At 49.1% G+C, this 25,563-nt stretch overlaps 1 protein-coding gene across 4 annotated transcripts in view; it reads left to right on the top strand.

Annotated features, from left to right (window-relative positions):
* The window catches only part of MIB1 (MIB E3 ubiquitin protein ligase 1), a 93,385-nt gene that overhangs the window by 31,108 nt on the left and 36,714 nt on the right, over window positions 1–25,563 (top strand). For all 4 annotated transcript variants that reach the window (XM_054179680.1, XM_054179679.1, XM_054179681.1 and 1 more), the window contains exons 7-12: window positions 3,217–3,400; window positions 4,241–4,385; window positions 5,828–5,961; window positions 8,383–8,490; window positions 10,958–11,155; window positions 13,681–13,832. In XM_054179680.1, coding sequence (XP_054035655.1) covers window positions 3,217–3,400; window positions 4,241–4,385; window positions 5,828–5,961; window positions 8,383–8,490; window positions 10,958–11,155; window positions 13,681–13,832 — 921 coding nt within the window. The remainder of the gene's footprint in view (window positions 1–3,216; window positions 3,401–4,240; window positions 4,386–5,827; window positions 5,962–8,382; window positions 8,491–10,957; window positions 11,156–13,680; window positions 13,833–25,563) is intronic.

The following is a 25,563-nucleotide window of genomic DNA, read 5'->3' as shown; positions in this document are numbered from 1 at the left end:
CCCCTCCCTCGGTACCTGCAGCATTCCCCCTCCCTTTGCCTCTGCTAAGACTTCTTGAACAAACAGATGCCTGCTGTAGTCTAATACCCAGACAGACACTCTGGAGTAGAATAGAATAGAATAGAATAGACCAGGTTGGAATAGACCTTCAAGATCATCATGTCCAACCCATCAACCAATCCAACACCACCTAAATAACTAAACCATGGCACCAAGCACCCCATCAAGTCTCCAACTGAACACCTCCAGTGATGGTGACTCCACCACCTCCCTGGGCAGCCCATTCCAATGGGCAATCACTCTCTCTGTATAGAGCTTCCTCCTAACCTCCAGCCTAAACCTCCCCTGGCATAGCCTGAGACTGTGTCCTCTTGTTCTGGTGCTGCTTGCCTGGGAGAAGAGACCAACATCTGCCTGTCTACAACCTCCCTTCAGGGAGCAATAAGGTCACCCCTGAGTCTCCTCCAGGCTAAGCAACCCCAGCTCCCTCAGTCTCTCCTCACAGAGCTGTGTTCCAAACCCCTCACCAACTTTGTTGCCCTTCTCTGGACTCGTTCCAGCAAGTCAACCTCCTTCCTAAACTGAGGGGCCCAGAACTGGACACAGTACTCGAGGTGCGGCCTAATCAGTGCAGTAGTTGCACTCCTCCTGCAACACAGACTCAGGGCTTGGCCTTAGAGCTGGCTTCATGGGAGAAGGAAGCTTGTTGCCCCTCTCGTGGGGAAAATCAGAGTCCAAAATAAGGAATGATCTTCTGGACGGACTTCATTCCAAAGTGTAAGCTTGTTGTAGTTTGGATCCTCTGTGACCTGAGCTAGATTGTGTGGTCCTGCTCTGGCAGGGGGGTTGGACTCAATGATCTCTTTGGGTCCCTTCCAAGCCCTGACATCCTCTGATCCTGTGTAGTATTTAAGCAGTAACTTCTTTTTCATTACAAAGCATCCCCTGGCTTCAGGAGCCCTGGGAACAGCCATGCTGTGAGGGGCTTCTGGATAAGGATTAAGAGGGCATGTGGCAAAGTTTTAGTGCTGGGGATCTTGTCTAATGTGGAGTGACCTCAGCATGGTCTGCATCTGGTGTTGTATTAACCCAAGGAATGTTACTCCATGTGAATGTACACCAAGAAGGGAAAGTGTTGGGGAAGCTGCTGCCAAAGCCACTCCCTGCGAGTAGTTTAGGTCTGAAGTTTGATGAGCTCCATCCATGCTAAGAGGATTCAAACCCAGCCCTGTAGCTGGCTCAGAGCCAATAAGTCCACATGCTTTTGTGTTGTGTTGCTCTCAAGCATTTGGCTTATCTTTCAAAAGCAGCTGATGAATGAGTTTCATTTCAGTTTTATCTGGAGCCTGACCTGTGCAGCTTGTCCAGAAAGCATTCACGAGGCATTATTCACTCAGACTTTCCCTCCAGATACTGTTGGTTACCATTGCAAAGTAATGCAAACCAGAGCTGCTTTCCCAGCTGGCACAAGCTGAAGGAGCTGCTCTTGGCTCTCCTGGCTGCATGTGGTTCCCTGCCTGGCCTTTACAGAGTTCAGGTAGTTGAATGAAAGCAAACCCCAGACCAAATGCACGTACAGGAGAGGTCACCATAGAGTCCGTTGGACTGCAGCTCCTCACAGAGCCAGCTGAGTGCTTCACACCAGCTGGACTGTACAAAGCAACAGGATGTGGACATCTCCTTAAGTGAGAGGAGTGTTTTCATAGCTGAGTGGTGGAGCTTTTGAGCTTGAAGGAGGGGGCAGAATTCCCTCATCCTCCCAGTATGTTTCCTGACTGTCCAGTCCTGGGTGAGCCAAGCCTGTCCTCCTCTGCACGTGGAGCTGCTCTCAAGACTATGTTGCTGTCAGCTTGATTCACCTTAGGATAGTTCTTCTCTGCTCTTACAAATGTGCCTCTCTGAAGGCACCCCTGAGCATCACAGGATCACAGACCTCCAAAGCTCATCCAGTCCAAGCCCCTCCACTCAGCAGGGACATCCTCCACTCGATCAGGCTGCCCAGAGCCCTGTCCAGCCTCACCTTGAATATCTCCAGGGATGGGGTCAAAACCACCTCCCTGGGCAACCTGTTCCAGTGTTCTACCACCCTCCTGGTGCAGAACTTGTTCCTCACATCCAATCTCAATCTGCTCTGCTCTAGTTTGAAGCCATTGCTCCTGGTCCTGTCCCTGCAGGCCGTTGGAAACAGTCCCTCTGCAGACTTCTTGCAGCCCCTTCAGGTCCTGGCAGGCTGTATCACAGACTATCACAGTATCACTAAGGTTGGAAGAGACCTCGAGGATCATCGAGTCCAACCTGTCACCACAGGCTGCTCTTAGTCTCCCCAGAGCCTTCTCTTCTCCAGGCTGAACACCCCTGGCTCCCTCACCCTGTCCTTATAGCAGAGCTGCTCCAACCCCCTAATTATTTTCGTGGCCTCCTCTGGAGCCTCTCCATCAGCTCCAGGTCCTTCCTGTATTGAGGGCTCCAGGGCTGGACACAGCACTGCAGGTGAGGTCTCCCCAGAGCAGGTCTCCCCCTCTCTCCATCTCTGGCCATACTGCTTTAGATGCAGCCCAGGCTGCCCTTGGCCTTCTGTGCTGCAAGCTCACACTGCCTGCTACTGGCCAGCTTCTCCCCCACCAGCACCCCCAAGTCCCTTTCCTCAGGGCTGTCTCTATCCCCTCCTCCCCCAGCCTGTGCTGATAGTGAGGATTGTTCCAGCCCAGGAGCAGGACCTGCCCTTGCTCCTGGTGAGCCTCATGAGGTTCACCTGGGCACCAGCTCTGCAGCCTGTCCAGGTCCCTCTGGATGCCCTCCTGCCCCTCTGGCACATGGACAGCACCACTCAGCTTGGTGCCATTGCACAGTGCTGCTGGTGCCTGGAGCCCTCTGGCTGGAGCAGTGATAAAAGATATCAAACAGTGCAGGTCTCAGTCCCTGAGGGACACCACTGTCACTGCATCTGGATTTCAAGCTATTGAGCACTGCCCTCTGGGTGTGACCACCCAGCCAGTTCCTTATCCTCTGAACAGCCTGCACAGCAAATCTGAATCAACTGAAGCGGCACAGGAAAACTTTACTGCGCTGGAGCTGGTTGCCCACAGACAAGCAGCTGTGCTATCCACCTGCAGAAAGCTTGCAGGCATACAAGCAGAGTCTTGACCAACAGATTCTTCTTAAACCTTTATTTCAGCTTGCATGTTGACACTCTTCTTTGCATGGCTCCCTGTCTAGGTGGACCTTCAACCCAGCTGTGCTCACCAAGGCCAACGTGGTGCGAAGCGGAGATGCCGCTCAGGGCGCTGAGGGAGGCACCTCTCAGTTTCAAGTGGGTGACCTTGTGCAGGTGTGCTATGACCTGGAGAGGATTAAACTGCTCCAGAGGGGCCATGGAGAGTGGGCTGAAGCCATGCTCCCGGTGAGTAGCTGTGTGCTTGGGGGCTGACTGGAATAACTGGGCTCAGGGTTCTGGTTGTGACTGGCAGTCAAGGCTGGAGGTGGTGGAGTCAAAGTGTTTCCTCAAAGGCAGTGTGTTTCCTGCCTGGTGAGGCTGACGGTGTCACCAGCACTCCACATGGCTGTTCTGACCCTGTCTTCACTGCTTTGGTGCCTTTTGTACTGTCCATCTTCTATTTAAAGCATGAGACATGACTAATGGAGCACCTCAGCACCTCCCCTGTGGGGACAGGCTGAGGGAGTTGGGGCTGTGCAGCCTGGAGAAGAGAAGGCTTCAGGGAGACCTTAGAGCAGCCCTACAGTACCTGAAGGGGCTACAGGACAGCTGCAGAAGGACTTTTGTCAAGGGCTGGGAGTGCCAGGTTGAGGGACAATGGCTTTGAGCTGGGAGGGGGTAGATTGAGGCTAGAGATGAGGAAGAAATTCTTTGCAGTGAGGGTGGTGAGACTGTGGCACAGGTTGCCCAGGGAGGCTGTGGCTGCCTCCTCCCTGGAGGTGTTCCAGGCTGGGCTGGATGAAGCCTTGAGCAAGCTGGGCTGGTGGGAGGTGTCCCTGCCCATGGCAGGGGGCTGGAGCTGGATGAGCTTTGAAGTCCCTTCCAACTCAAACCATTCTATGAAAGGTGATGGAATATCTACTCAGATGGAATAACCTGCTCAGCCTGCTGAACCTTAGCTCAAGGTATCAGTGGTGGCCTGCTGAGCAGGGGAACTCATCACACCTGGGCCATGCTGTAGCACATGCAGATTGCTAACCACTTGATCTTCAGCATTGTTTGCAGTTGATGTTTTCTTTAATGCAGACTTTGGGTAAGGTTGGTCGAGTCCAGCAGATCTATTCAGACAGTGACTTAAAGGTAGAGGTTTGTGGAACATCTTGGACATACAATCCAGCAGCTGTCTCAAAGGTGGCATCAGCAGGATCTGCTATCAGTAATGCATCTGGTGGTAAGTCTGAAGCATGAGCAGCAGTGTGTCTGGGAAGTGTTTGTGTTAATGGGTTGTGAACACTAACCCCTTCTTTGTGTGCAAGGCTTGGGGGTGGACTAAGAGATGTTACACCTTTGAGGAGGATCTGAGGAGGAGCTTCAGTTGGTGTGGAGATGGAGGTGGGAGTTAGCTTGATCAGGTGGAAAAACTCCAAATGGAGTTTGGAGTTCAGTTTGTCCAGGGTGCAGGGATGTCTGGGGAGGTCTGCTCTAGAAACAAAGTGATTAGAGGAGACTATGGCATGAAGAGAATGTCCCTGGCTGGAGCTGGCAGACTCCTTGTTCAACAGCTGGATCTGCTGCAAGCTGTTACTCAGGGTATTCCCATTCATCACATTTTTTGTTGTACAATTCAGAGTGATGGACATTCCCACTGGTGACTGTGGGAATCTTCTCTGTGTTGAGGTAATCACATTTCAGTCCTGTGTGACCTGCTCTCATTCATCCAGTGAGGCAGAAGGTGTCTGGTGTGTTTCATGTTCTGTTGGCTGTTTCACAGATCAGTTCAACCAGACTTGCCTTGGGATTGGTCACAGCTAGGTTTATTGTGCCCTTCATGTGTTTGCTTTAATGCCAACAGCCTTTTCTACACAGTTGTTGTGTTTTCATTTTCTAGGGAGATAGAGGTACAGAGAGTGTTCTCAATAAAGACACAGTCACAGTGTCCAGAAACCTGGCCAGGAGAGTAATCTACTTTGGTTTCAGATCACAGAGGACAGGACACAGAGGGGACATGGAACTGTCAGAGTGGGTCCAGAGGAGGCCACAAAATGATCAGAGGGCTGGAGAAGTTCAACTGTGGGAACAGGCTGGGAAAGTTGGGGCTGCTCAGCCTGGAGAAGAGAGAGCTCCAGGAGCAGCCTTCCAGTACCTGAAGGGGCTGCAGGAGAGCTGGGGAGGGACTTTTGCCAAGGGCTGGGAGTGCCAGGATGAGGAACAATGGCTTTGAGCTGGGAGAGAGGAGATTGAGACTGGAGATGAGGAAGAGGAGGGAGGCTGTGGCTGCCTCCTCCCTGGAGGTGTTCCAGGCCAGGCTGGATGAGGCCTTGAGCAAGCTGGGCTGGTGGGAGGTGTCCCTGCCCATGGCAGGGGTTGGAACTGGATGAGCTTCAAGGTCCCTCCCAACCCAAACTGTTCTATGAACCTATGAATTCTCAAGCTACAAATGAGTGTAGGTTTCGCTGTGTTCTGTGGCAGCCAAGCTGTCTGTGGTCAGTCACTCTTGTGCTGAAGTGCCTGATGTGCCAGTCTCAGCTGTCTGAGGGGTACTGGAGCTGAGTGGCCTAGAGCTGCCTTCTCCCAGGGGTTTCTGTGTTGCCTTGAGAAACATCATGACTGTAGCCGATACTTTGCTATTCTGCTGAGCTGAAAGTTGTAATCTTGGCTTCTGTTTAATAACAGAGAGATTGTCCCAGCTATTGAAGAAGTTATTTGAAACCCAGGAATCTGGAGATCTCAATGAAGAACTGGTTAAAGCTGCTGCCAATGGAGATGTTGCTAAAGTGGAAGACTTGCTAAAGAGACCAGATGTGGATGTGAGTGTTCTGGCTGGGGGGGACTTCTCCTGGGGACCTGTAACACTAAAGAAAGAAAAACAGTCCTGGATACTCCTTGCCACTCAGTAATGTGCACAGGACTACAGCTGGGTCCAGTGCCTCTTCTCTGCTCTGGGGAAGGGTCTGGAGAACAGGGCTGGGGAGGAGCAGCTGAGGGAGCTGGGGGTGTTGAGTGTGGAGAAGAGGAGGCTGAGGGAGACCTCATTGCTCTCTGCAGCTCCCTGAGAGGAGGCTGCAGTGAGCTGGGGCTTGGGCTCTTCTGCCTAGTCTCAGGTGATAGGAGAGGGAAATGGCCTGGAATTGTGCCAGGGGAGGCTTAGGTTGGAGATGGGGAAAAATTTGCTTGCTGCAAGAGTGGTCAGATTGCAAGAGTACAAGATGGGCACAGGCTGCCCAGGGAGGTGGTGGAGTCCCCATCCCTTCTGGTGTTCCAGAAACCTGTGGCCATGGTGCTTGGGACCTTGGTGGTGTTGGTTGATGGTTGGAGCTGATGCTCTCAGAGGGCTTTTCCAACCCAAACAGTTCTCTGATTTTCCCATTTCTCCTATGAAATGTGTTGAGGGTGTGTGAAAATAAGGCACCACCCCCTTCCTTGGCTGACAGATGTTGAGTTCTGTTGTCTACCATGAACTGAAATACCTTCCAGCCTCTGCCTGCCAGGACTGGGGCAGAGGACCAAACTCTGTTGGTGAAAGGTCTTCAGCTGGTGTGCTCTGTGTGTGGTGTCAGTGTGGGTGCACAGGAGGCAGTAGGGTGGATTTGGGGATTTGTTGCTGCTGTTGTGGATCTTGGTGTTTTAACTCCCCAGGGAAACACCCAGCCTGTTCTGTCACATTCCTTTCACCAGCTTGTCTGACCACCTCACTCTGAAATGCCTGAAACAATGCCTAAGAATAAGCTTAGTGGATGCTGAAGGTTTGGTTCAGGGAAGCTGTTTGTAAATCACTCTCAGAGGTTTCTCTCACTACAGCAGCAGGAGTTCTTGCAGACAAGAGACTAAACTCCATCAGTTCTGAGGACTGATTTGCAGCTTGAGGTGGTACAGGACCTGGCATTTTGTTCAGACTGACTCCTGCTGTTGTGTAAATTAGGAAATCTCTTTCAATACAGTGCAGGGCAGACAACTGCTGCTGTTCTGCTGTGTTTCCCACCCTCTGCTCCACTCCCATGAGACCTCACCTGGACTGCTGTGCCCAGCTCTGGAGCTGCCAACACAAGAAGGTCATGAAACTGATGGAGCAGGTCCAGAGGAGGCCTCAAAGAAGATCAGAGGGCTGGAGAACCTCCCTTGTAGGGACAGGCTGAGAGTTGGAGTTGTTCAGCCTGAGGAAAAGGCTTCAGGGCAGCCTTAGAGTGGCCTTCCAGTGTTTGGAGTGACCTACAGGAGAGCTGGCAAGGGACTTGTGACAAAGGCATGGAGTGATGACTGTACAAGGGATGATGGCTTCATACTGGAAGAAGCTGGATTTAGATTGGCCATTAGGCAGCAATTCTTCCCCATGAGGATGGGGAAGCACTGCGACAGGTTGGCCAGAGAAGCTGTGAAGGCTCCAAGCCTGGAGGTGTTGAAATCCACCAAGGCTGGGCCTTGAGCAGCCTGAGCTAGTGGAGGGTGTCCTTGCCCATGGCAAGGAGGGTGGAACTAGATAGCCTTTAAGGTCCCTTCCAACTCAAACTGGTCTATGATTCTGGGACCTGTTCTCAAAGTCTTTACAGTAGCCCAGAAGCCAAAGGTTTTAATCCCAAGTATTGTTAAAGTCTTAATGTTTGAAGTAAATCCCTTTCTTTCTCCCTTCAATCCAACTAATGCTATAGAAATGAAATGAGATTTAGAAGACAGGCAGAGAGAATTGGGGCTGTTCAGCCTGGAGAGGAGAGGGCTTTGGGGAGACCTTAGAGCTGCATTTCAGTATCTGAAGGGGACCTAGAGGAAGCTGGGGAGGGACTGTTCAGAAGGGCCTGTGGGGATAGGACAAGGGGCAATGGTTTGGAACTGGAGCAGGGCAGAGTTAGGTTGGACATCAGGAGGAAGCTCTGCACAGTGAGGGTGGTGAGACACTGGATCAGCCTGTCCAGGGCTGCAGTTGAGGCCCCATCCCTGGAGACATTGAAGATCAGACTTGATGTGGCCGCCCTTGATCTGGTTGGAGGTGTCCCTGCTGAGTGCAGGGGGATTGGGCAAGATGCCCTTTGAGAGTCCCTTCCAACCCAGTGCAAGCTGTGACTCTGGGAATCCAATCCATCTGTGCTAGAAAGGCAGCTAGTTGTTGTTCCCTTGCTGCTTTCCTGTGCATGCAGTTGTGTGAGGCTTGCTCACACAACTGGGAGTGTCCTGCTGAGGGGTCTGATGGGTGTGGGGGTGTCCCCTGCAGCTGGTCTGAAGGGCTTGCTGTGTTGCAGGTGAACGGGCAGTGTGCTGGGCACACGGCGATGCAGGCCGCCAGTCAGAACGGCCACGTCGACATCCTGAAGTTGCTCCTGAAGCAGAACGTGGATGTGGAGGCAGAGGTAATGCTGCACAACTTCCTTAATGCTTACACTTTGCTGCTGAAGCAAACAGAGCTACTGGAGAGCCTTCTTAGATGTGCATGTGAGTGACAGGCTGGGGAGATGCTTCCAAGCTGGCCTCTTGCTGGCAGTGTTGCAAAGGATCAATACCTGATTGTTTGGCTCCTCCAGTTAGGTCCAGTACAGTGCTGGTGTAACAGAGCTGTGTGAGCTAGTCTCTGACTGCAGGGGCTGGAGCCCCTTATTTCAACTGTAAAATGCAATATTCTGTTCAGTATGGCTGAAGAGGAGCCAGGGGGTGCCCAGGTGGGCAAGAAGGCCACCAGCAGCCTGGCCTGGAGCAGCAGTGGTGTGGCCAGCAGGAGCTGGGCACTGGGGAGGCCACAGCTTGAGTGCTGGGTTCAGTCTTGGGCCTCTCACTCCAAGAAGGGCATTGAGAGGCTGGAGCAGGTCCAGAGAAGGGCAACCAAGCTGGGGAAGGGTCTGGAGAAGAGGGCTGGGGAGAAGCAGCTGAGGGGGCTGGGGAGGAGCAGCTGAGGGAGCTGGGGGTGTTCAGCATGGAGGAGGCTGAGGGCGAAACCTCATTGCTCTCTACAGCTCCCTGAAAGGAGGTTGCAGTGAGGTGAGGGTTGGGCTTTTCTCCCTGGGAAGAAGTGGTAGGATGAGAGAAAGTGTCCTGAAGTTCTGCCAGGGGAGATGTTTAGGTTGGACCTTAGGAACAGTTTCTCCCCAGGAAGTGTTTTCAGGGACTGGAACAGGCTGCCCAGGGACCATGGTGGAGTCCCCATCCCTGAAGGTGTTTAAAAGCTGTGTAGATGTGGTGCTGAGGGCCATGCAGCAGGCTTAGTAGGTTGGACTCGAAGGCCTTTTGCAACCTAAAAGCCAACTGTGTGGTTCAGAGACAAAGCTGATGTTGGATGCTGTATCTTCAAGCTTAGATCCTGGCCATGCTCTTGTAGTGTTCAGTTAGGAGAAGAGTTTCCATTCTTACCTAATGCAAGTTGGAGAACAAAGCAATAGGAATCCTGGAGTGGGGACTGCCAGCTCTGCTGCCACTTCCTTAGGCTGTTGGAATATTTTAACTTCACCCCACATGGAGGAGTTTCTTTTGTTTCAGGTGTTTAGCATTAGTGCCTGTGAGAAAATTCTGTCAGCATCCTGTGAGATGTGCAGGTTGAGTTTTGCTTTGCTTGCTTCATAGCCTGCACTGTTCCAAACTGGTCTAAACTGCTTTTCAGCTGTACTGTGGAACCAAAGCTGCCCTTTTCAGTGGTTGACTGATACCTTCTGCTGTGCTGTGAGGGAGGATTAGAAGCATCAGGGAGGGAAGCAGCAGCACAGCTTCAACAGCTTCATGCTCCTACCCCTGGTCATCTGCCAGCAGCAGCACTGTCCAGAGCTGAGGTTTGCTCAGGCTTCAGAACTATCAGAACACTATCAGGGAATGGATCTTCCCCAGGATTTTATTTCAATAATTAAGCCTTTTTCATGGAACTCTGTGTTCCTACTTAATTATGTAATTGTATTAATTAATTATGCAATTGCCATACCTGAGGGGATCCTGCAGGAAGGCTGCAGAGGGATTTTTCCTGTGTCCAGTGACAGGACAAGGGGGGAATGGTTTGAGGCTGAGGAAGAGCAGGGTTAGACTGGAGCTGAGGAGGAAGTTCTTCAGGTTGGGGGTGATAGATTCTGGAACAAGCTGCCCAGGGAGGTTGTGGCTTGCCCCCTCCTTGAAGCTGCTCAAGGCTAGGCTGGATGAAGCCTTGAGCTGCCTGGGCTAGTGGAAGGTGTTCCTGCTCATGGCAGGGGGTTGGAACTGGATGATCTATAAGGTCCTCTCTGTAGATTCTATGAAATTCTAATAGATTTCAGTGTCAATCCAACATTTCCTTTGGAAAAGGTTTAACAACTTTAAACCAAGGCACATGAAATAAAACCTAGTGAATCCTGGCTTCATTGTATGGAGAAGGCAACCCTGGAGTCTTACACCAGGCTTTGGAATGTGTAACCCCTGGGCTGCAGGGAAGAGTTGTCCTGGCTTGCTGAGGGTAACATTGTGGGGAGCTGGGTTTTGTCTGTGGTTGGGTGGTTGTTGGTTGGGGATTTGTGGCAGTGCTTCCTTTGTGGTGGAAACCCAAATCGCTCTGATGCTGGTCTCACGCTGATGGTTGGACTCAGTCCAACAAAGATCTCTGGGACTTGGTGATGAGCACATCACACACAGCTTCAGGGCAATAGCAGAGAGTATCAGGTGTCAGTGAGTCTGTGTGTTTAGGTACAGGCAGACTGCATCCTGATTGCTGTCTGAGCCACTCTTCTAGTGAGAGGTGCCAGTGGTGGCAGCCTGGCTCGTTTTCCTTCCCCTCAAAGAACTCCAGTATGCCCAGTTCTGCACTGCAGTCTTGTTCAGGTGCAGAGAAAATGACTGCTAAGGAAATGGCTGAAATGACTGCTTCTGCTTCAGGACAAAGATGGGGACAGGGCCGTGCACCACGCAGCCTTTGGTGACGAGGGGGCCGTGATCGAGGTGCTGCACCGCGGCAGCGCCGACCTCAACGCCCGCAACAAGCGGCGGCAGACCCCGCTGCACATCGCCGTCAACAAGGGGCACCTGCAGGTGGTGAAGACGCTGCTGGACTTCGGCTGCCATCCCAGTCTCCAGGTGAAGTAAACACTGCTGTGGGGGCACTTTGTAGCTGCTGAATTCTGACTTGCCATATGGAGATGCTTTGTGCTAGGTGATAGACCACACCTGGAGCACTGTCTCCAGTTCTGGGCTCCCCAGCTCAAGAGAGACAGAGACCTGCTGGAGAGGGGCCAAGGGAGAGCCAGGAGGATGCTTAGGGGACTTGAGCATCTCCCCTGTGCAGAGAGTCTGAGAGCCCTGGGGCTGTTTACTCTGGAGAAGAGAAGGCTGAGAGGGATCTGATCAATGTCTCTCAATAGCTGAGGGCTGGGGGGCAAGTGGAGGGGGCCAAGCTCTTGTGGGTGGTGCACAGCAATAAGGAACAATGGAGACAAACTTGAACAGAGAAGGTTTCAGCTCAAGAGAAACTTCTGTACAGTGCCAGAGCCCTGGAGCAGGCTGCCCAGAGAGGTTGTGGAGTCTCCTTCTCTGGAGCCTTTCCAAAGCCACCTGGATGCCTTCCTGTGCAGCCTGCCCTGGGTGATGCTGCTCTGGCAGGGGACTTGGACTGGGTGATCTCTGGAGGTCCCTTCCAACCTCTAACATTCTGTGATCCTGTGAAGGGATCTTGTGGAGGTCTCTGTCCCAGCCTCTACTCCAGTGTGTGTGCAGCCCTAATTAAAGTGCTATTGAATCTGTTTCCTTGGCAGCTAGATAAGCACCTGAGTTATTCTAGGCAGTTGATGTTAAGTAGTATCTTCAGACTAGTTATATGTAATTGTTAACTTTCTCTTCAGATTAGTTCCTTCTCTGTGGAATCCACAGCTGTTTGTTCCCTCTACAAGGCACAGCTTTACAGTTTTTGGCTGGTGCTGCTGTGCTAGGTTTTGTTAGAAGAAGGCTTTTTTCCAGAATTGGCTCTCTCTGCTTGAATTGTTTAGCCAGATTCTCTTCTGAAAATGTCACCCTTTGATCCAAAAATCCCTCATGCACAGAGTCCCATAACTTCACAGGGAGTTTGATCCATAATGAATGTGGCAGAAGCTGACAGGTGATTGCAACCTCCTGTTGAGAAGGTAAAGGAGAAACTGCTGTCACATAAGCAGGTACCCACATTCTGCCAGGAGCTGAGTGCAGCCAGGTGCACTGCATTAGCAAACCAGCTCAGCACAGGCAGGTTTGAAATGTGCTGGGCAGATCAAGACACAGTTGCAGCACATTGCCTTCAACAGCACTTTCCCTCAGTGGGATCCATGGTCCATTAAGGATTGCAGGCTGCAGAGGGACTTTCCAAAGGCCTGCAGTGATAGGATGAGGAGCAGTGGTTTGAAATGGGGGAAGAGCAGATTGAGATTGGATGTGAGGAACAAGTTCTGCACCAGGAGGCTGCTGGAACACTGCAACAGGTTGCCCAGGGAGGTGGTTGAGACCTCACCCCTGAAGTGTTCAAGGTGAGGCTAGACAGGGCTCTGAGCAGTCTGCTGTAGTGGAGGATGTCCCTGCTGAGTGCAGTACATTCAGGGAACAGGATCAATTAAACCAAATCAAAATGATATCATTTGGTTTTGGCAAACCTCTCCAAGTGTTCCCACATTCTGGCCAGTTTTGTCTGGCAGCTTTTGATTCTGTAAAGATCTGGTTTTGTATCAGTGCGCTGCTCAGTTCCTGTGTTGGTTTGCAGTGGAGTCAGTGACAAAAGACTTCCTGACTTCTGTGCAGTTAGGATTTTACTGGAAGCATAAATCTAGAGAGCTTTGCCTGTGCAGCAGCAAATAAGCTTCCATGGCTGTGATTTCTCACTGTTATCACAGGGCATTTCAGTCCTTGGATAAGAAATGTACAAAATGCTTCTAGGAGTGTAAAGTATTTTTCCCTTATTTGGGGTATTTGAAAGCCAAAAAGCCAAGCTAAAAATACAGAGCCTTTGCCTGCTGGATTTCCATGGCCCTTGTTTCATCTGGGCTTAGCCATAATGAGTTTTAAGCTTCTTGTTGCTTATGACATTGGCCTTTGCTTCATGGAAAGTGATCTTTTGCCCTTAAAACAGCCCAAGTGCCTGAGTTCATTACTTGGGCTGCATTTTATTTTGATGTGCCTATGTTTTCATGTCACACTCTGGTCTCTTGCATGGTTAGTGGCTAGCTCAGTCCTTTCCTTCATCACTCCAAGATCCCTCTCTCCCCCTGCAAGACTGATCATCTCTGTTTGTTTTTGTTGCTGCCCTTCTGTTACTCATAAATTGTAATTTAGGCACCAGCTCCATCTGGGTATGAGGCAGGCAGGGAGAAGCTGATGTCTGTACCAGTGTCTTGAGTCCTAGCAGATGCAGGGCATGCTTGAGGTCTGGTGGTAATGTAAGCACCGAGCCCTGGGTAGCTCCCTGAAGGGTTGGAAAACCCAGAGCAAGAGCAGAAAAAGGAGCTGGCTCTGGGCTCTGCGCAGAGCCTCACTGAGGTCTGAGGAGCTGCTTTGTGTAGTCAATTTTCCCAGTAGTACTGAAGCATGTTTTTCCCTTTGCTGTGGATGGATGTCAAGACTGATGTGAGCTGCTCTGCTTGCAGGACTCTGAAGGGGACACTCCACTCCATGATGCCATAAGCAAGAAGCGTGATGACATCCTGGCTGTGTTGCTGGAAGCTGGAGCAGATGTTACCATTACCAACAACAATGGCTTTAATGCTCTACACCATGCTGCACTGAGGGGAAACCCTAGGTAAAAAAATCTGCTTTACATCTTGTCATTTGTAAAAGGAGAGGAAATGCATGGGGGAGGGAGGGGTAGGTGATGGTATTACTTCAACAGATCCTTAAAGCTGCATGCAGGCTTCCCTTACACGTTGGTGCTGCTCACATCTGTGTCTCTTTACTGCTTGAGGAGGCATTGCTAGAATGGAGCTGCTTCTCTGCTCTGTTCAGTGCTCTGTTCAGGTGACTCCAGGTCCCTCAGAGATACCCTGTAGTGGCTGGAACATTTTGCCAGTAAATGCTTCAGTAAGCAGGTTCTAAAGTAAGATCTTAAGACAGGATTTGTGAAAGTGTTTCCTTCATTGAGTATTGGAGTTGGGAAGGGGATTTGAGGTTTGGAGACTGTCCTGTTTGTGAATTACTGAAGGTGCTGTGAGGTTCCAATGTGATCTAAGGTTGTGGCATTCAATTGTGTTTGACAACAGAAGAAACATTTAATTTTCTCTTCTTAAATGCGTAGGAGGAATTTCTTACTTCATCTTTTGTATAGCAGTTCACCTGAAAAGGTTCATTCCAAGGTATATTTGTTTTGGTGCTGGTTACATTCTGTCCCTGTACAATTCCACCTGCAGCAGGAGCTTTCAAAAGCTGTGTTGCACAGAGAGAAAGTGGGAAGCTTGCTGCATGGCTCCTTGCTTATTCCATTGGACAAATGGAATTCCTTCTGAGTGTCACTCTAGCCAGAGCTCAGCATGGTGCTGGTATGGTGGAGAACTGAGTGGACTTGAAATGGGAAATGTGTTTACTTGTTTACTGAATTCTGCTGCTGCTCAGGGGAGGGCAGTTGGAGCAAGGCTGCATTTTGGTGCATGGGAGTAAAAGCTTTGTTAGTCTCTTAGGGCATAGCTATTAGGACTGATAGGTAATAAATAGTAACAGGCATTTCTAAATGTATATGAAGTGCAATCACTTCTCAAAGGAAGCGTTGATAGCAACAATAAATGTGTTTAGGGTTTTCTACAGCTCTTACAAGGGCTCTGTAAAAGAACAAACACATCAGGGACCTAGTGAGGGGAGCTTAGGTTTGGCATTCAGGAGGCAAATTCTTTCAAGTCTCACTTAGTAACTCACTCTCTTAATGTGAATTCTGTAGAATCACAGACTGGTTTGGGTTGGAAGGGACCTCATAGATCATCTAATTCCAACCCCCTTGCCATGGGCAGGGACACCTCCTACTATCCCAGCTTGCTCAAGGCCCAGCCAGCCTGGCTTTCCACACTCCCAGGCTTGGAGCCTTCACAGCTGTTCTGGGCAACCTGTTCCAGTGCTTCCTCACCCTCATAGGGAAGAATTGCTACCTAATGGTCAATCTAAATCCAGCTCTTCCAGTTTGAAGCCATCATCCCTTGTGCTGTCAGTTCATGCCTTTGTTAGAAGTCCCTCTCCAGGTCTCCTGCAACTCCCTTTGCGCCCTGGCAAGGCTGAACATTTCCATGACATGAGGCAGGGGTCCTGCTCTCTGGGTGCAGTTACCTAGGTGGGATCTTTATTATTAGTTCTTTTTTCCCCCCTTTGATCCTTTCTTTAGACTCTTGTGAGATGCTGGGGAAGTTTGTGGGGAACCAAGCTGCTGAAGAGTTTTGATGTGGAGAAATGTTTGGGGAGTTGCATTCTCTCACTTTGATGGAAGGATCCAAACTGCAGTGCAGGCTGGTTGAGTTTTATGGCTGTCAGAGTGTGAGAGACAGTGCAGCTCTCTCCAGAGCCCTCTCTCATGTACAAAAGCTTTGACTGGAAGAACAGGAAAACACTTCTTGTGTCAGTGAGTTTATCCCCATGTAGGTCTCCCTCCAAGAGAGAGTCTTGTCTCCACCACAGAGTTAGTAATTTGATTGCTTTGCAGCAGCAGGTATTTTACACATCAGCCTGGAAAGAAATTAATGAAAATAGTACCAAAAGAGGGAAATTTTGAAAAATAGGTAACTTTTTTTCCCTTGTCATTGTGATGATTCACTTGAGTTGGATTTTCCCAATGGTCCTTTATTGGATTCTGGCAATGGCCTCTTTAAGGATGGGACCAGAGGGTTTGTTTTTGTTCTCTGATGCAGCAGAGTGGAGGTCTGGTGGATGCACAAAGCACAAGCTATTTAAAACCCTGTTAAAAATAACTACCTGAACTTCAGCTGGTAGCTGTTCTAGGTCACAAGCAGCCTGTGATACATTCTGCTTGAAACCTTCCTTAAGGATCTGGCTTTCCTAATCTAAGCCTTCGTAGCACAGCTCAGGTGGGGAAGCATCTCATGAGTCTTCTCTTCCAAGCCCCTGACATGGGCAGGGACACCTCCCACTAGCCCAGGTTGCCCAGAGTCTCATCCAGCCTGGCCTTAAGCACCTATGGGGAGGGGGCAGCCACAATCTCCCTAGGCAGCCTGTTCCAGAGTCTCACCACCCTCATACTGACGACCACCTTCCTCAGCTCCAGTCCAACCCTGCTCTGCCTCAGCTTCAAACCATTCCCCCTTGTCCTGTCCCTAGACACCCTTATGAAAAGTGCCTCCGCAGCCTTCCTGCAGGATCCCTTCAGGTATGGCAATTACAGAATTAATTAGCTCAATTACATAATTGAGTAGGAACACAATCTTCACTGAAGCAACATAGAGTTCCATGAGAAAGGCTTATTTGTTGAAATAAAATCCAGGGGAAGATCCATTCTCTGATAGTGTTCTGACAGTTCTGAAGCCTGAGCAAACCTCAGCTCTGGACAGTGCTGCTGTTGGCAGGGGTAGGAACATGAAGCTGTTGCGGCAGTGCTGCTGCTTCCCTCCCTGATGCTTCTAATCCTCCCTCACAGCACAGCAGAAGGTATCAGTCAACCACCTTGCTCCCCCTAAACTTGGGCTGTAGCAGCTTTGGGCTGTGGTGTCTGACAAACAGTGCACTACACTCCCCATTGAGTGCACTGCATTCCCCTTGAGGTCAGAGCATAGAATGCTAGAATGCTCTGGGTTGGAAGAGACCTCCACAGCTCATCCAGTCCAACCCCCTGCACTCAGCAGGGACATGCTCCACTAGATGAGGTTACCCAGAGCCCTGTCCAGCCTCACCTTGAATATCTCCAGGGTTGGGCCCCAACCACCTCCCTGGGCAGCCTGCTGCAGTGTTCCACCACCCTCATGGGGCAGAACTTGTTTCTAACATGGAAGATCTCTGAATATGTAAGGAGAAAGGTTCTTTCCTATCAGTTAACGAGGTGGGGATGTGTGTAGAGAAGCATGCAACATCTCTATGGATCTACAGTGCTAAACAGAAGCCACTGTGTCTGTAAGGATTGGTAAGGTCCATATCCATCTTCCTACTTGCTGACAATGAAATGAATGCCTGTGGGAAGTGTGTGAGAACCACTGAAAGTGATCTGGATTGCTACAGAAATTACAATAGTTCACATCAAAGTGGGGGTTGGAACCAATTCCATTTGCAGTGCAAAACCTGCTCTGCTTCATGCTCGAGCCCTGACCTTTACCAGCATCAGGGAGAGAGAGCTCCAAAAGGAAACCTAATCCCACAACCTGCTGGGGAGAATGTTTGGAAGTTGGGGGTTTTCCTGTGAATTAATAATTAATGCTTGTACCCTGATGCTGATTAATGCTTGTACCCTGATGCTGATCCTCCTTTTAGGATTATTCTCCTCTTAGGATTATGTTTCTCTTCTATTTAACACACTGGAACACTTTGTTATGAGGGAAAGCCATTGCTGTCAAAGAGCTTAGATGTTTTTCAGCTCTTACTCTCTTGGCAGTGTTTTCCAGGAGGCAGTGAGTGGTGTGTTTTGGAGAGCACCCTATTATTAGTGGAATATTTTGCCTTTTACTAATTTGCTTCTGTTCCTACCTTGTGAGTTGGTACAGCAGCAGCAGCTCCTGGCTGCGGTGCTGCCGTGGGATGTGGAGATGGGGTTGGTTGCTACTCGCTCTGTGTTGTAGGTAGCTTTGAACTTGTGCATGGGAAACAGAGCTAAAAATGTGAAATGAAGTATGGGGAAGTTCAGATTTTGTTTAACAGCAGGTTTCTGGCTGCTGATTTCCAACTGAGTCAGCCATATTAAAGCACATTTATTTTGGACTTCTTTCAAAGCGCTCTCAGACTCCAGGCTTTGGCAGGCTTTGCCTTTTCAGTGTTAGGGAGGGTTTTCAGACAGGAAGAAAAGGAGAGTCAAATGTGAGGATCCTGTGTGGATTGGTAGCTGGGTTATTTTTTTACAGCTTGAGCAGCTCCTGGCTGTGTTTGATCTGTTTGAATACCTGTGACTGCAGCTCCCTGGGCTGTGAAGTGTGGGTGTGTTTGATATCCACTGCCCTAGTTAGGCTCAGATTTGCATTGTGTCTTCTCAGGAGCTTTCCTCACGCTGCAGCTAGCACCTGAAACAGAGGCTGCTTCTAGAGCTGGCCTGGCTCTGCATGTGCACACAGCCACCTCTTCAGAGCCATTCATGCTGCTGGTCTTGGGGTAGGATGCAGATTCCATCCACTGCTGTCCCAACAGCATGGAAGGAGTCATCTTGATCTTTATGGAGCACCTCTCCTAGGAGGACAGACTGAGGGAGCCAGGGTTGTTCAGTTTGGAGAAGAGAAGGCTCCAAGGAGACCTTCTTGTGGCCTTCCAGCATCTGAAGGGGGCCACAAGAAAGCTGAGGAAGGACTTTTTAGGGTGTCAGGGTGTGATAGGACTGGGGGAAATGGATCAAGGCTAGAGGAGGAGAGTTAGATTAGAAAATAGGAAGAAGTTGTTCCCCATGAGAGTGGTGAGAGCCTGGCACAGGTTGCCCAGGGAGGTGGTGGAAGCCTCATCCCTGGAGGTTTTTGCAGCCAGGCTGGATGTGGCTGTGAGCAACCTGCTGTGGTGTGAGGTGTCCCTGGCCATGGCAGGGGGGTTGGAACTGGATGATCCTTGAGGTCCCTTCCAACCCTGACAATTCTGTGATTCATCAGCCAGCAAGCAGGAGAAGCTGGTTTAAAAAGGAATGACACTTTGCCTCATTTAGTAGATCTTGCCTTGTTTTCAGGCTTGCAGATGGTTTGAAGTTGTTGGCAGTGGGATTTTTAACTGGTGTTGGTAATATATTTGGGACGTGGGGTTTCATACCTCTGCTTAGTGCTAATGAGTGCTTGAGAGACTTTTGTGCTTCATTGTCACAAAGATCCTCACAGAGACAAGTTGTGAGGTCATCCCAGAATTATACAATTCTCTTGTAAGCCTGTAAAAGGTTGTGGGGGTTTTTTTTTGGGGGGGGGATACACTTAGATATTTGCAGTTGCAACAGTAAGTGTAGGTTGAAGCTAAGTGCAAAAAAAGCACACTCCTAAAACTCTGACAGAAGTGTTCTGTCAGGAAATGCTTCCAGAGAGAACTTTGATTCACACTGATTTGGAGAGAAAATGTGACATCTGATCTCCATGACCAGAGCTGTAGTTAGGTCACAGATTAGCTGTTGAGGCCACTGACAAACTTACTACCTTTAAAAGGTAAATAACAAGCCCAGCATGTGCAAGATGGACAAATGCAGCTCCTGCCTTGCAGAGCTTTCAAACAGAAAGGGGGTGAGGTGCATGGGAATGGAGGTGGCCAGAAAGAGGACTTCCTGTTATTGCCAGGAGTGTTGGTGATTGCTTCCTCTGGAGCAGGTTGTGTTGGTCAGTTCTGCTACAAAGGGCAATGGACTTGAGGAAAAACGCAAGAGACATTAACTCGTTGGGAATTGTTTATTTTACTGTTCTGCTGTCTTCTGTGTAAATGCTGTAGAGTGTGGACAGACTATTAAACACCAGGAGCTGTTTGTTTACAAGTAAAACCTTGAAATACTGGCATACAGAAGCTGCTCCCCTCCTTACCTTCCATGTTCCACATGCCTACATGTAGTAATTAAGCCCAGCTGCAGAGAGGAGCATCGTTACTCTGAGCAGGCTTAATGTCCTGCTCGACAACTCTGAGGAGTCCTGTAGTGATCAATGCATAGCTACAGCTGGTTGAAGGGGACCAAATCCATTGAAGAGGTGATTTGGTTCCATTTTACCAGCTTTAGCAAAGCATTGGAGTGCAGGGAGGGTGGAATCCAGGAGCACACTGTGCAGCAGGTGAACGGTTCCCAAGGGACATGTGGCTTTGCTCTGTGCTACACGTTTTGGTTTAGTCACTGCAGGTGGAATTCCTTTGCTAATTTGAAGACAGCCAAATGTTGAGCTGTGCACCAGAGAGGCCTCTGCAGTGTCCAGGCTTGCTCCTTCCTCCAGAACTGGCTTGAGGCATTTTGGATGAGACTCAGTTCAGATTATAGCTACAGTTGGACCTTTTTTCTGTCAGCAATAATGAAATTCTAGAGTAGTGACCACAAGCTCTAGTCTTCAGATCTGCTCTCCTGTAGAGCTCCTTTTGCTGAAGTGAACTGGGGAAGAAGGTTTGGGGCCCCCCTCCCATTCCTGTTCTGGCAGGTTCCCTTTTGCATCTACTGTAATGCTGCAGTGGGTTAGCACCAGGATAAATGTCAAGTGCCTTCAGTTGCATCCCTGCACCTCTGGTCAGCATGAACTTTTTAGGAATGCTTACACAATACAGCAAGGTAGGTTGATGTCAATAGTGTGTGGGTTTTTTAAACCCTGGCAGTGCCTGTAAAAGACGCCAGGAAAATGTGGCTTCGAAAGGCTGAGCTGGGCTTGCCACCAGTCTCTTCTGAACTGAGGTTCTTAATGTATTTGTGCATGCTCCTGTAGCTCCTACGTTGTCTGCTGGGCTCTCTCTGAGCTTTGGCTGCAGTGAGCAGCAGGGGCCAGCCTTACTTGAAGCCATTCCCTGTGCCTGCTGCATGCCCTGATGCTGCTGGGAAGATTAATGTGACCGTACTCCCAACAGCCTGTATCCTAATAGAGACATGGCAGGTGTGTCACTTGGACTCCAGCATGAAGATGGCTGTAAAATGAGTTTCTATTTTTACCAGTTAGACAGGAACTGTTTCACAGATACAGCTGCTCAAGTGTGCTGTTGGATGGCAAAGACAGTTCCACGCAGTGGCCATATCGGGGCAAAAAGCGGCCCTGGCAAAAAAGCCGCCGAGCATTTGATAATGTCAGCATCTGCTCTCCCTGTCAGTCTCCCAGATGAAATGTTGGAGTTACAACTGTGTCAGCAGATGCCCAAAGTTCAACGTGTGCTCAGTTAAAGTTGAACAGCTGATCTAAGTGATGAATGTGACATTTCAGAGTGACTGGGGAGTGTATTCTTAGAGCTCTGCTAACATGAACTAGCGGGGAGCAATGTCAACAGATAATTTTAACTTCTGTCTCACTCTGAGCTGTCATTTGGGCTTGGAGTAGCATTGCAGCGTTATACAAGGTAGGCAAGGCAGAGCACAGCCTGATGAATTGTTAACCCAAACCCACTGAAAATAAATTGAAGCTGTTAGAAAAAGTTGGGCTCCGTCTATAGCAGAAGCCAAGCGCCTCGGTGGTGAGGGCAGGAGCTCTTCAGGAAGAGCAGTAAATGCTTAGCAATTAACCCCTCTATAAACTCTCAGTGATACCAAATTGCTTCTGTAAAGCATGGCTGAGCTCAGCAGCACTGCTCCATTTAAAAATGCTGCTGCAGTTTGATTTGTTTCCCACTGTAAAACAAGCTTTAATTTAGATGTTAAGAGATTGTAGACTTCATGCCAAAGTATCTGCTCATAAGGGGAACAGCTCTAAAACAAACATTAATGCTTCCCTTCAGAAAGTGGTTCTGATAAGATAATGTTTCTTCTCAAGTATGTTAGACTGCAGTTTCAGGTAAGAAGCCTAGCAGGCTGGTATGGTATTCACTACTGAGATTTATCTGAGTACTTAAAAACAAGATTCTCCATCTAAAAATCAGGCATTACTTTTATTTTCCTTGGCCTGTTTTCTCCTGGCTATTTTAGCATGGTGGTACAGCTTAGAATCTTTCATCTGGGCCAGATGTGTGGACTGAGCATGGATGGATCCTATTTACTGTCTGCTTTTAGAAGGCTGCTCTGATGAGCAGCAGTGGGTGGCTCGCTGAGCCGGGGGGGGCTTCCCTCGGTCTGGGGTTGCTGTTGAGTGCCCTCGGGACAAGGTGCCTTGGCACATGCTAATTAATATGACTTTTAGAACTTCAAACTGTTGCAGGGCTAGTTCTGATGTACTGGGTGCTACAAAGTCCTGGGGGGGGGTTTTGCGTGTGCTGTTTCCTTACAGCCTTTGAGGTTGTAGAGTTGTCATTGGTGTTCTCGTTTAGGGATCTGTCAATAGCTTTAATCCTCCGATTAGCAGCTGTGGCCCAGAAATCTCTGTATTGTCACTTTCTGTGCACAAACCTGACACTGCACTTTGCAGGGAAGAGCTCAGTGAGCATAATAAGTGCTGATCTGGAGAAGATTTGAACTTAAGTCTCACATATTACATTGCAGAAGTGATTATACTCAATTCTCTGGGCTACCCTGTTCTCTAAATCACAGCCTTCATTTCTTAGCAGTTTCTACTTGTCTCCAGCAACCTGCAGAGAAAAGGTTCAGTGCTAGGTGTCAGTTTAAATGCTGCCAGCTGAAGTACACAGCACGGGCTGTGGCTAGTTTTTGATGAGATCTGGTTTGATAATCAGGCTTTTAAGGTTAGTTCAGGATCTGTGAAGTGAGGAGTGCTGGTAAGGATGAACTTCACAGCTATGCTGTGGTCCTAAACCGCTGCATTTCAAGACTCTGTTTCCAAGCCTTGTTTTGAATTCTTCCTTTACAACCAATGTTCTGCTTATCAGCTGTTAACAGTTCTGCCTACCCACTTTCATAGTAATCCAATTTAATGTTTTGTGATTTGTTACTAACAAGTATGAGTTATTTTGGCAATAGCACCTGACCCTTAGCAAGCTAATTTGTCACATGAATGTCATTCAGACAAGAGGGAAACCTGTTTCTTCCAACAGCTGTTTAGTTTCCTCTTACTGGTGGCTCCATGCCTGCCAAAAATACATACTTCTTTACATTCCATAGCATTGTATGTTCATATGGGTACATAAAGAAGTATGTACTCTGAGCAGGTACACACACAGCTGCTCCACTACCTGTCAGATGAGCCTGGGCAGTACTTTAGCTGCTTTCCCTTGCTCTCCTTAGGTAAAATTCCGGCTGACAGTTCTTTGGAAGAACAATGCTAGGATTAACTGACAGGGAAAGAAATAAACTTAGTGTTCTAACTGAACTGTGCAATGCAATTTACCTGCAGAGTGGCTTAAAGCTGGTTAGAGCTCATTGCTCTGGGATGGCATGGACACTGGAAGTGCTTTTCCAGACTTGCAGCCTTCGTTCTGAGTTTGAGAGTTGAGTTGCTGGTAGCTTTGCAGCTTGTTTTCTTGCCATTCATAGATGTATTCCTCTGCAGAAACTCTAGCTTCCTCCCAGCTCTTCTAGCAGGCTCCCATGCTGGTGTGCTGGTAGCATTTAACATCCTGAAGGAAAGCACAGACTGGTCTAACACACTGCTTATAAACTTAGTTTCCTACCCTCCCCAATCCCACTTCCACACTTTCTTGCATCCCACCCAGTAGTCTGCAAATACTTTGCAGGTTTGTGCCTATTTCTGCTGTAGTTCAGAGAGGGTTTAAAAAAATTAACTAGCAGCTACTGCTCCTGGTCATCCTGCTCATTGTAAAAGTTCTGACATTGAATTAAGGAAACAGCCTCTGACTGCTGGGCAGGATGGACACTGTTAGGCCAAAAGCCACAAGAGAAAGCTAATACCAGTCCAACACCTCTGCCAAGCAGCTCTTCTCATTTCTTAAAACTGGCACTCACCTGCTTCAGTCAAATTCTTGTCCACACTTGAAATCTTTATGACAACTGAAAAAAACCCCCAGAAACCAACCCCTCAAAGGAGCAGCCCCCACCTTTAACCCTGATTCATCAGCTGCTGTGTGCCTTGGTTTGAAATGGAAGGGACGTCCCTGGCGTTCAGTAGGGGGTTGACTTCTAAGGGGCTGTCAGGCAGAGCTTATGGTTGCTTAATTTGTATTTCAGGAGTTGGTAGGGGTTGCAGTAAGGAGTAAGCTTTGCATTCACAGCGTTAGAAGGCAAATAGGAAGCAAGTTCAGCACTTAGTAACCGCAGTGGTCGCGGGGAGAGACGCGAGCAGAGCAGGAATTTCTGCAGCCCGTGACAAAACCCCAGTGCAGCTGGGAGAGAGCAAATCAGAGTGTAGCAGCAGCTAGCACAGTGCTACAAGGAGAAACAGCAATGCAGCATCAGAATCACAGCAGTCACATTCTAGTTTTTAGGTAGGTTGTTCTCGTGCCCATCTGAGATCAAGCACCTTGAACGTTTGGCCGAGCCCTGCTTGCCAGCTCAGCACTGCACTGCCACTGCTCATCAGATTTGCTTTGCCAAGTTGGGTAATTTTTTTCCTTCACTTGTGCATAAGAAGGTAGGAATAGAGTTCACTGAAATGAACAACCAGTTAGTGGCACTGCAATTTTTGACTCTTATCTTCTCTGGCAAGAATTCTGCCGAACAAGCAAGTTGGGCTTTTGGGGTTGGTTTTGGGGGTGGTTTTTTGCTATGAAATTTGGACTGATGTTGTTTCCTTTCAGCCTGCTCTTTATCCTCCAAATGCTTGATACTTTAACACACTCAAAAGCAAGCTGCTACCAGAGGGATTAATAACACAATAAAGAAAACACATTTCTAGTAAATAAGATACACATGCAGAAAGTCATAGGCATCCTTTAAACGTGCAGAATAATGCAGGTCTCCTGAGGTTCTGTTACCTGTGAGCTTAGTATCATGCAGCATTTGCAGTTGGAAGAGAGGTAATGACCTAGAGACACATCAGCAGCAGCCATCTCATCCTGAGTGCTCTCTCACTCTATTCGCTGAATCAGCTCTTCATGACATGGGAGGGGGAGGCAGGGGGGGGGCAATGTCGGTGCATACAGTACCTCACCACCTTAAACAGATAAAACTTCAAAGGAAAAACAGCAACAACAACCAGGAAAAGAAAAGGCATAAAGAAGGGCGCCTGCTTGGCACCTGCTGCCTTTCTTGGAATGCTAAAACACGGATAATGTTGTATAGAAATGATACCTTCTGTCTGCTGGACTGAGAGTTAAAGAGTCCAAGGAAGCCAAGGGAAGGTGAGCTTAGCCCACTGTCAGATGAAAAGAGTCACAGGCAAAAATCACAACCCAGCCAGAAGCCGCAGCCAAGCCCCCCGGGGATGGAGTCGCTTTCAAAAAAGAAAAAAAAAAAGAAAAAAAAAAGAAAAAAAAAAAAAGAAAAGGAAAAAAAAAAAAGAAACGGACCAAAAAGGCACAGAAAAAAAGTGCAAATGTCTCCCCCCTCCCCCCGCAAAGATTGGTTTCTTCTAGTTCCTTAAGATATTGCACTGCATCTTTTCTTCCTTGAGGTTATGTTTCCAGGCTTAACTGTAGGCAGGTCTGTGGTGAAGCTACTTTCCATCCTCAGAGGTCAGGGCTGCTGGCGAGGTCAGGGCTGCCGCGCACTGCAGCCGGCACTCACCGCGCTGCCCCCGTGCAGGGCACCCGCGCCACTGGGACGGCTTTATAGGCAGCTAAGCATTTGAAACATGCACTCGCAGGCAAACAGGCGCTCTGGTGCCTCGCTCTTCCCTGACCATATTTAGTCAACCATTGCAAAAAATAGTCCCTCAGCTGTCGATGGTCGATCGGGCAGCGGCGGGAGCCCGCATCCCGCGCTCTGCCTATTGATT

This window comes from Dryobates pubescens, chromosome 3, assembly GCF_014839835.1.
Source record: "Dryobates pubescens isolate bDryPub1 chromosome 3, bDryPub1.pri, whole genome shotgun sequence".
NCBI classification, from domain to species: Eukaryota; Metazoa; Chordata; class Aves; order Piciformes; family Picidae; genus Dryobates; species Dryobates pubescens.
Note: the sequence above shows the minus strand (reverse complement) of the source record. Positions and strands in the feature narration are given on the sequence as shown.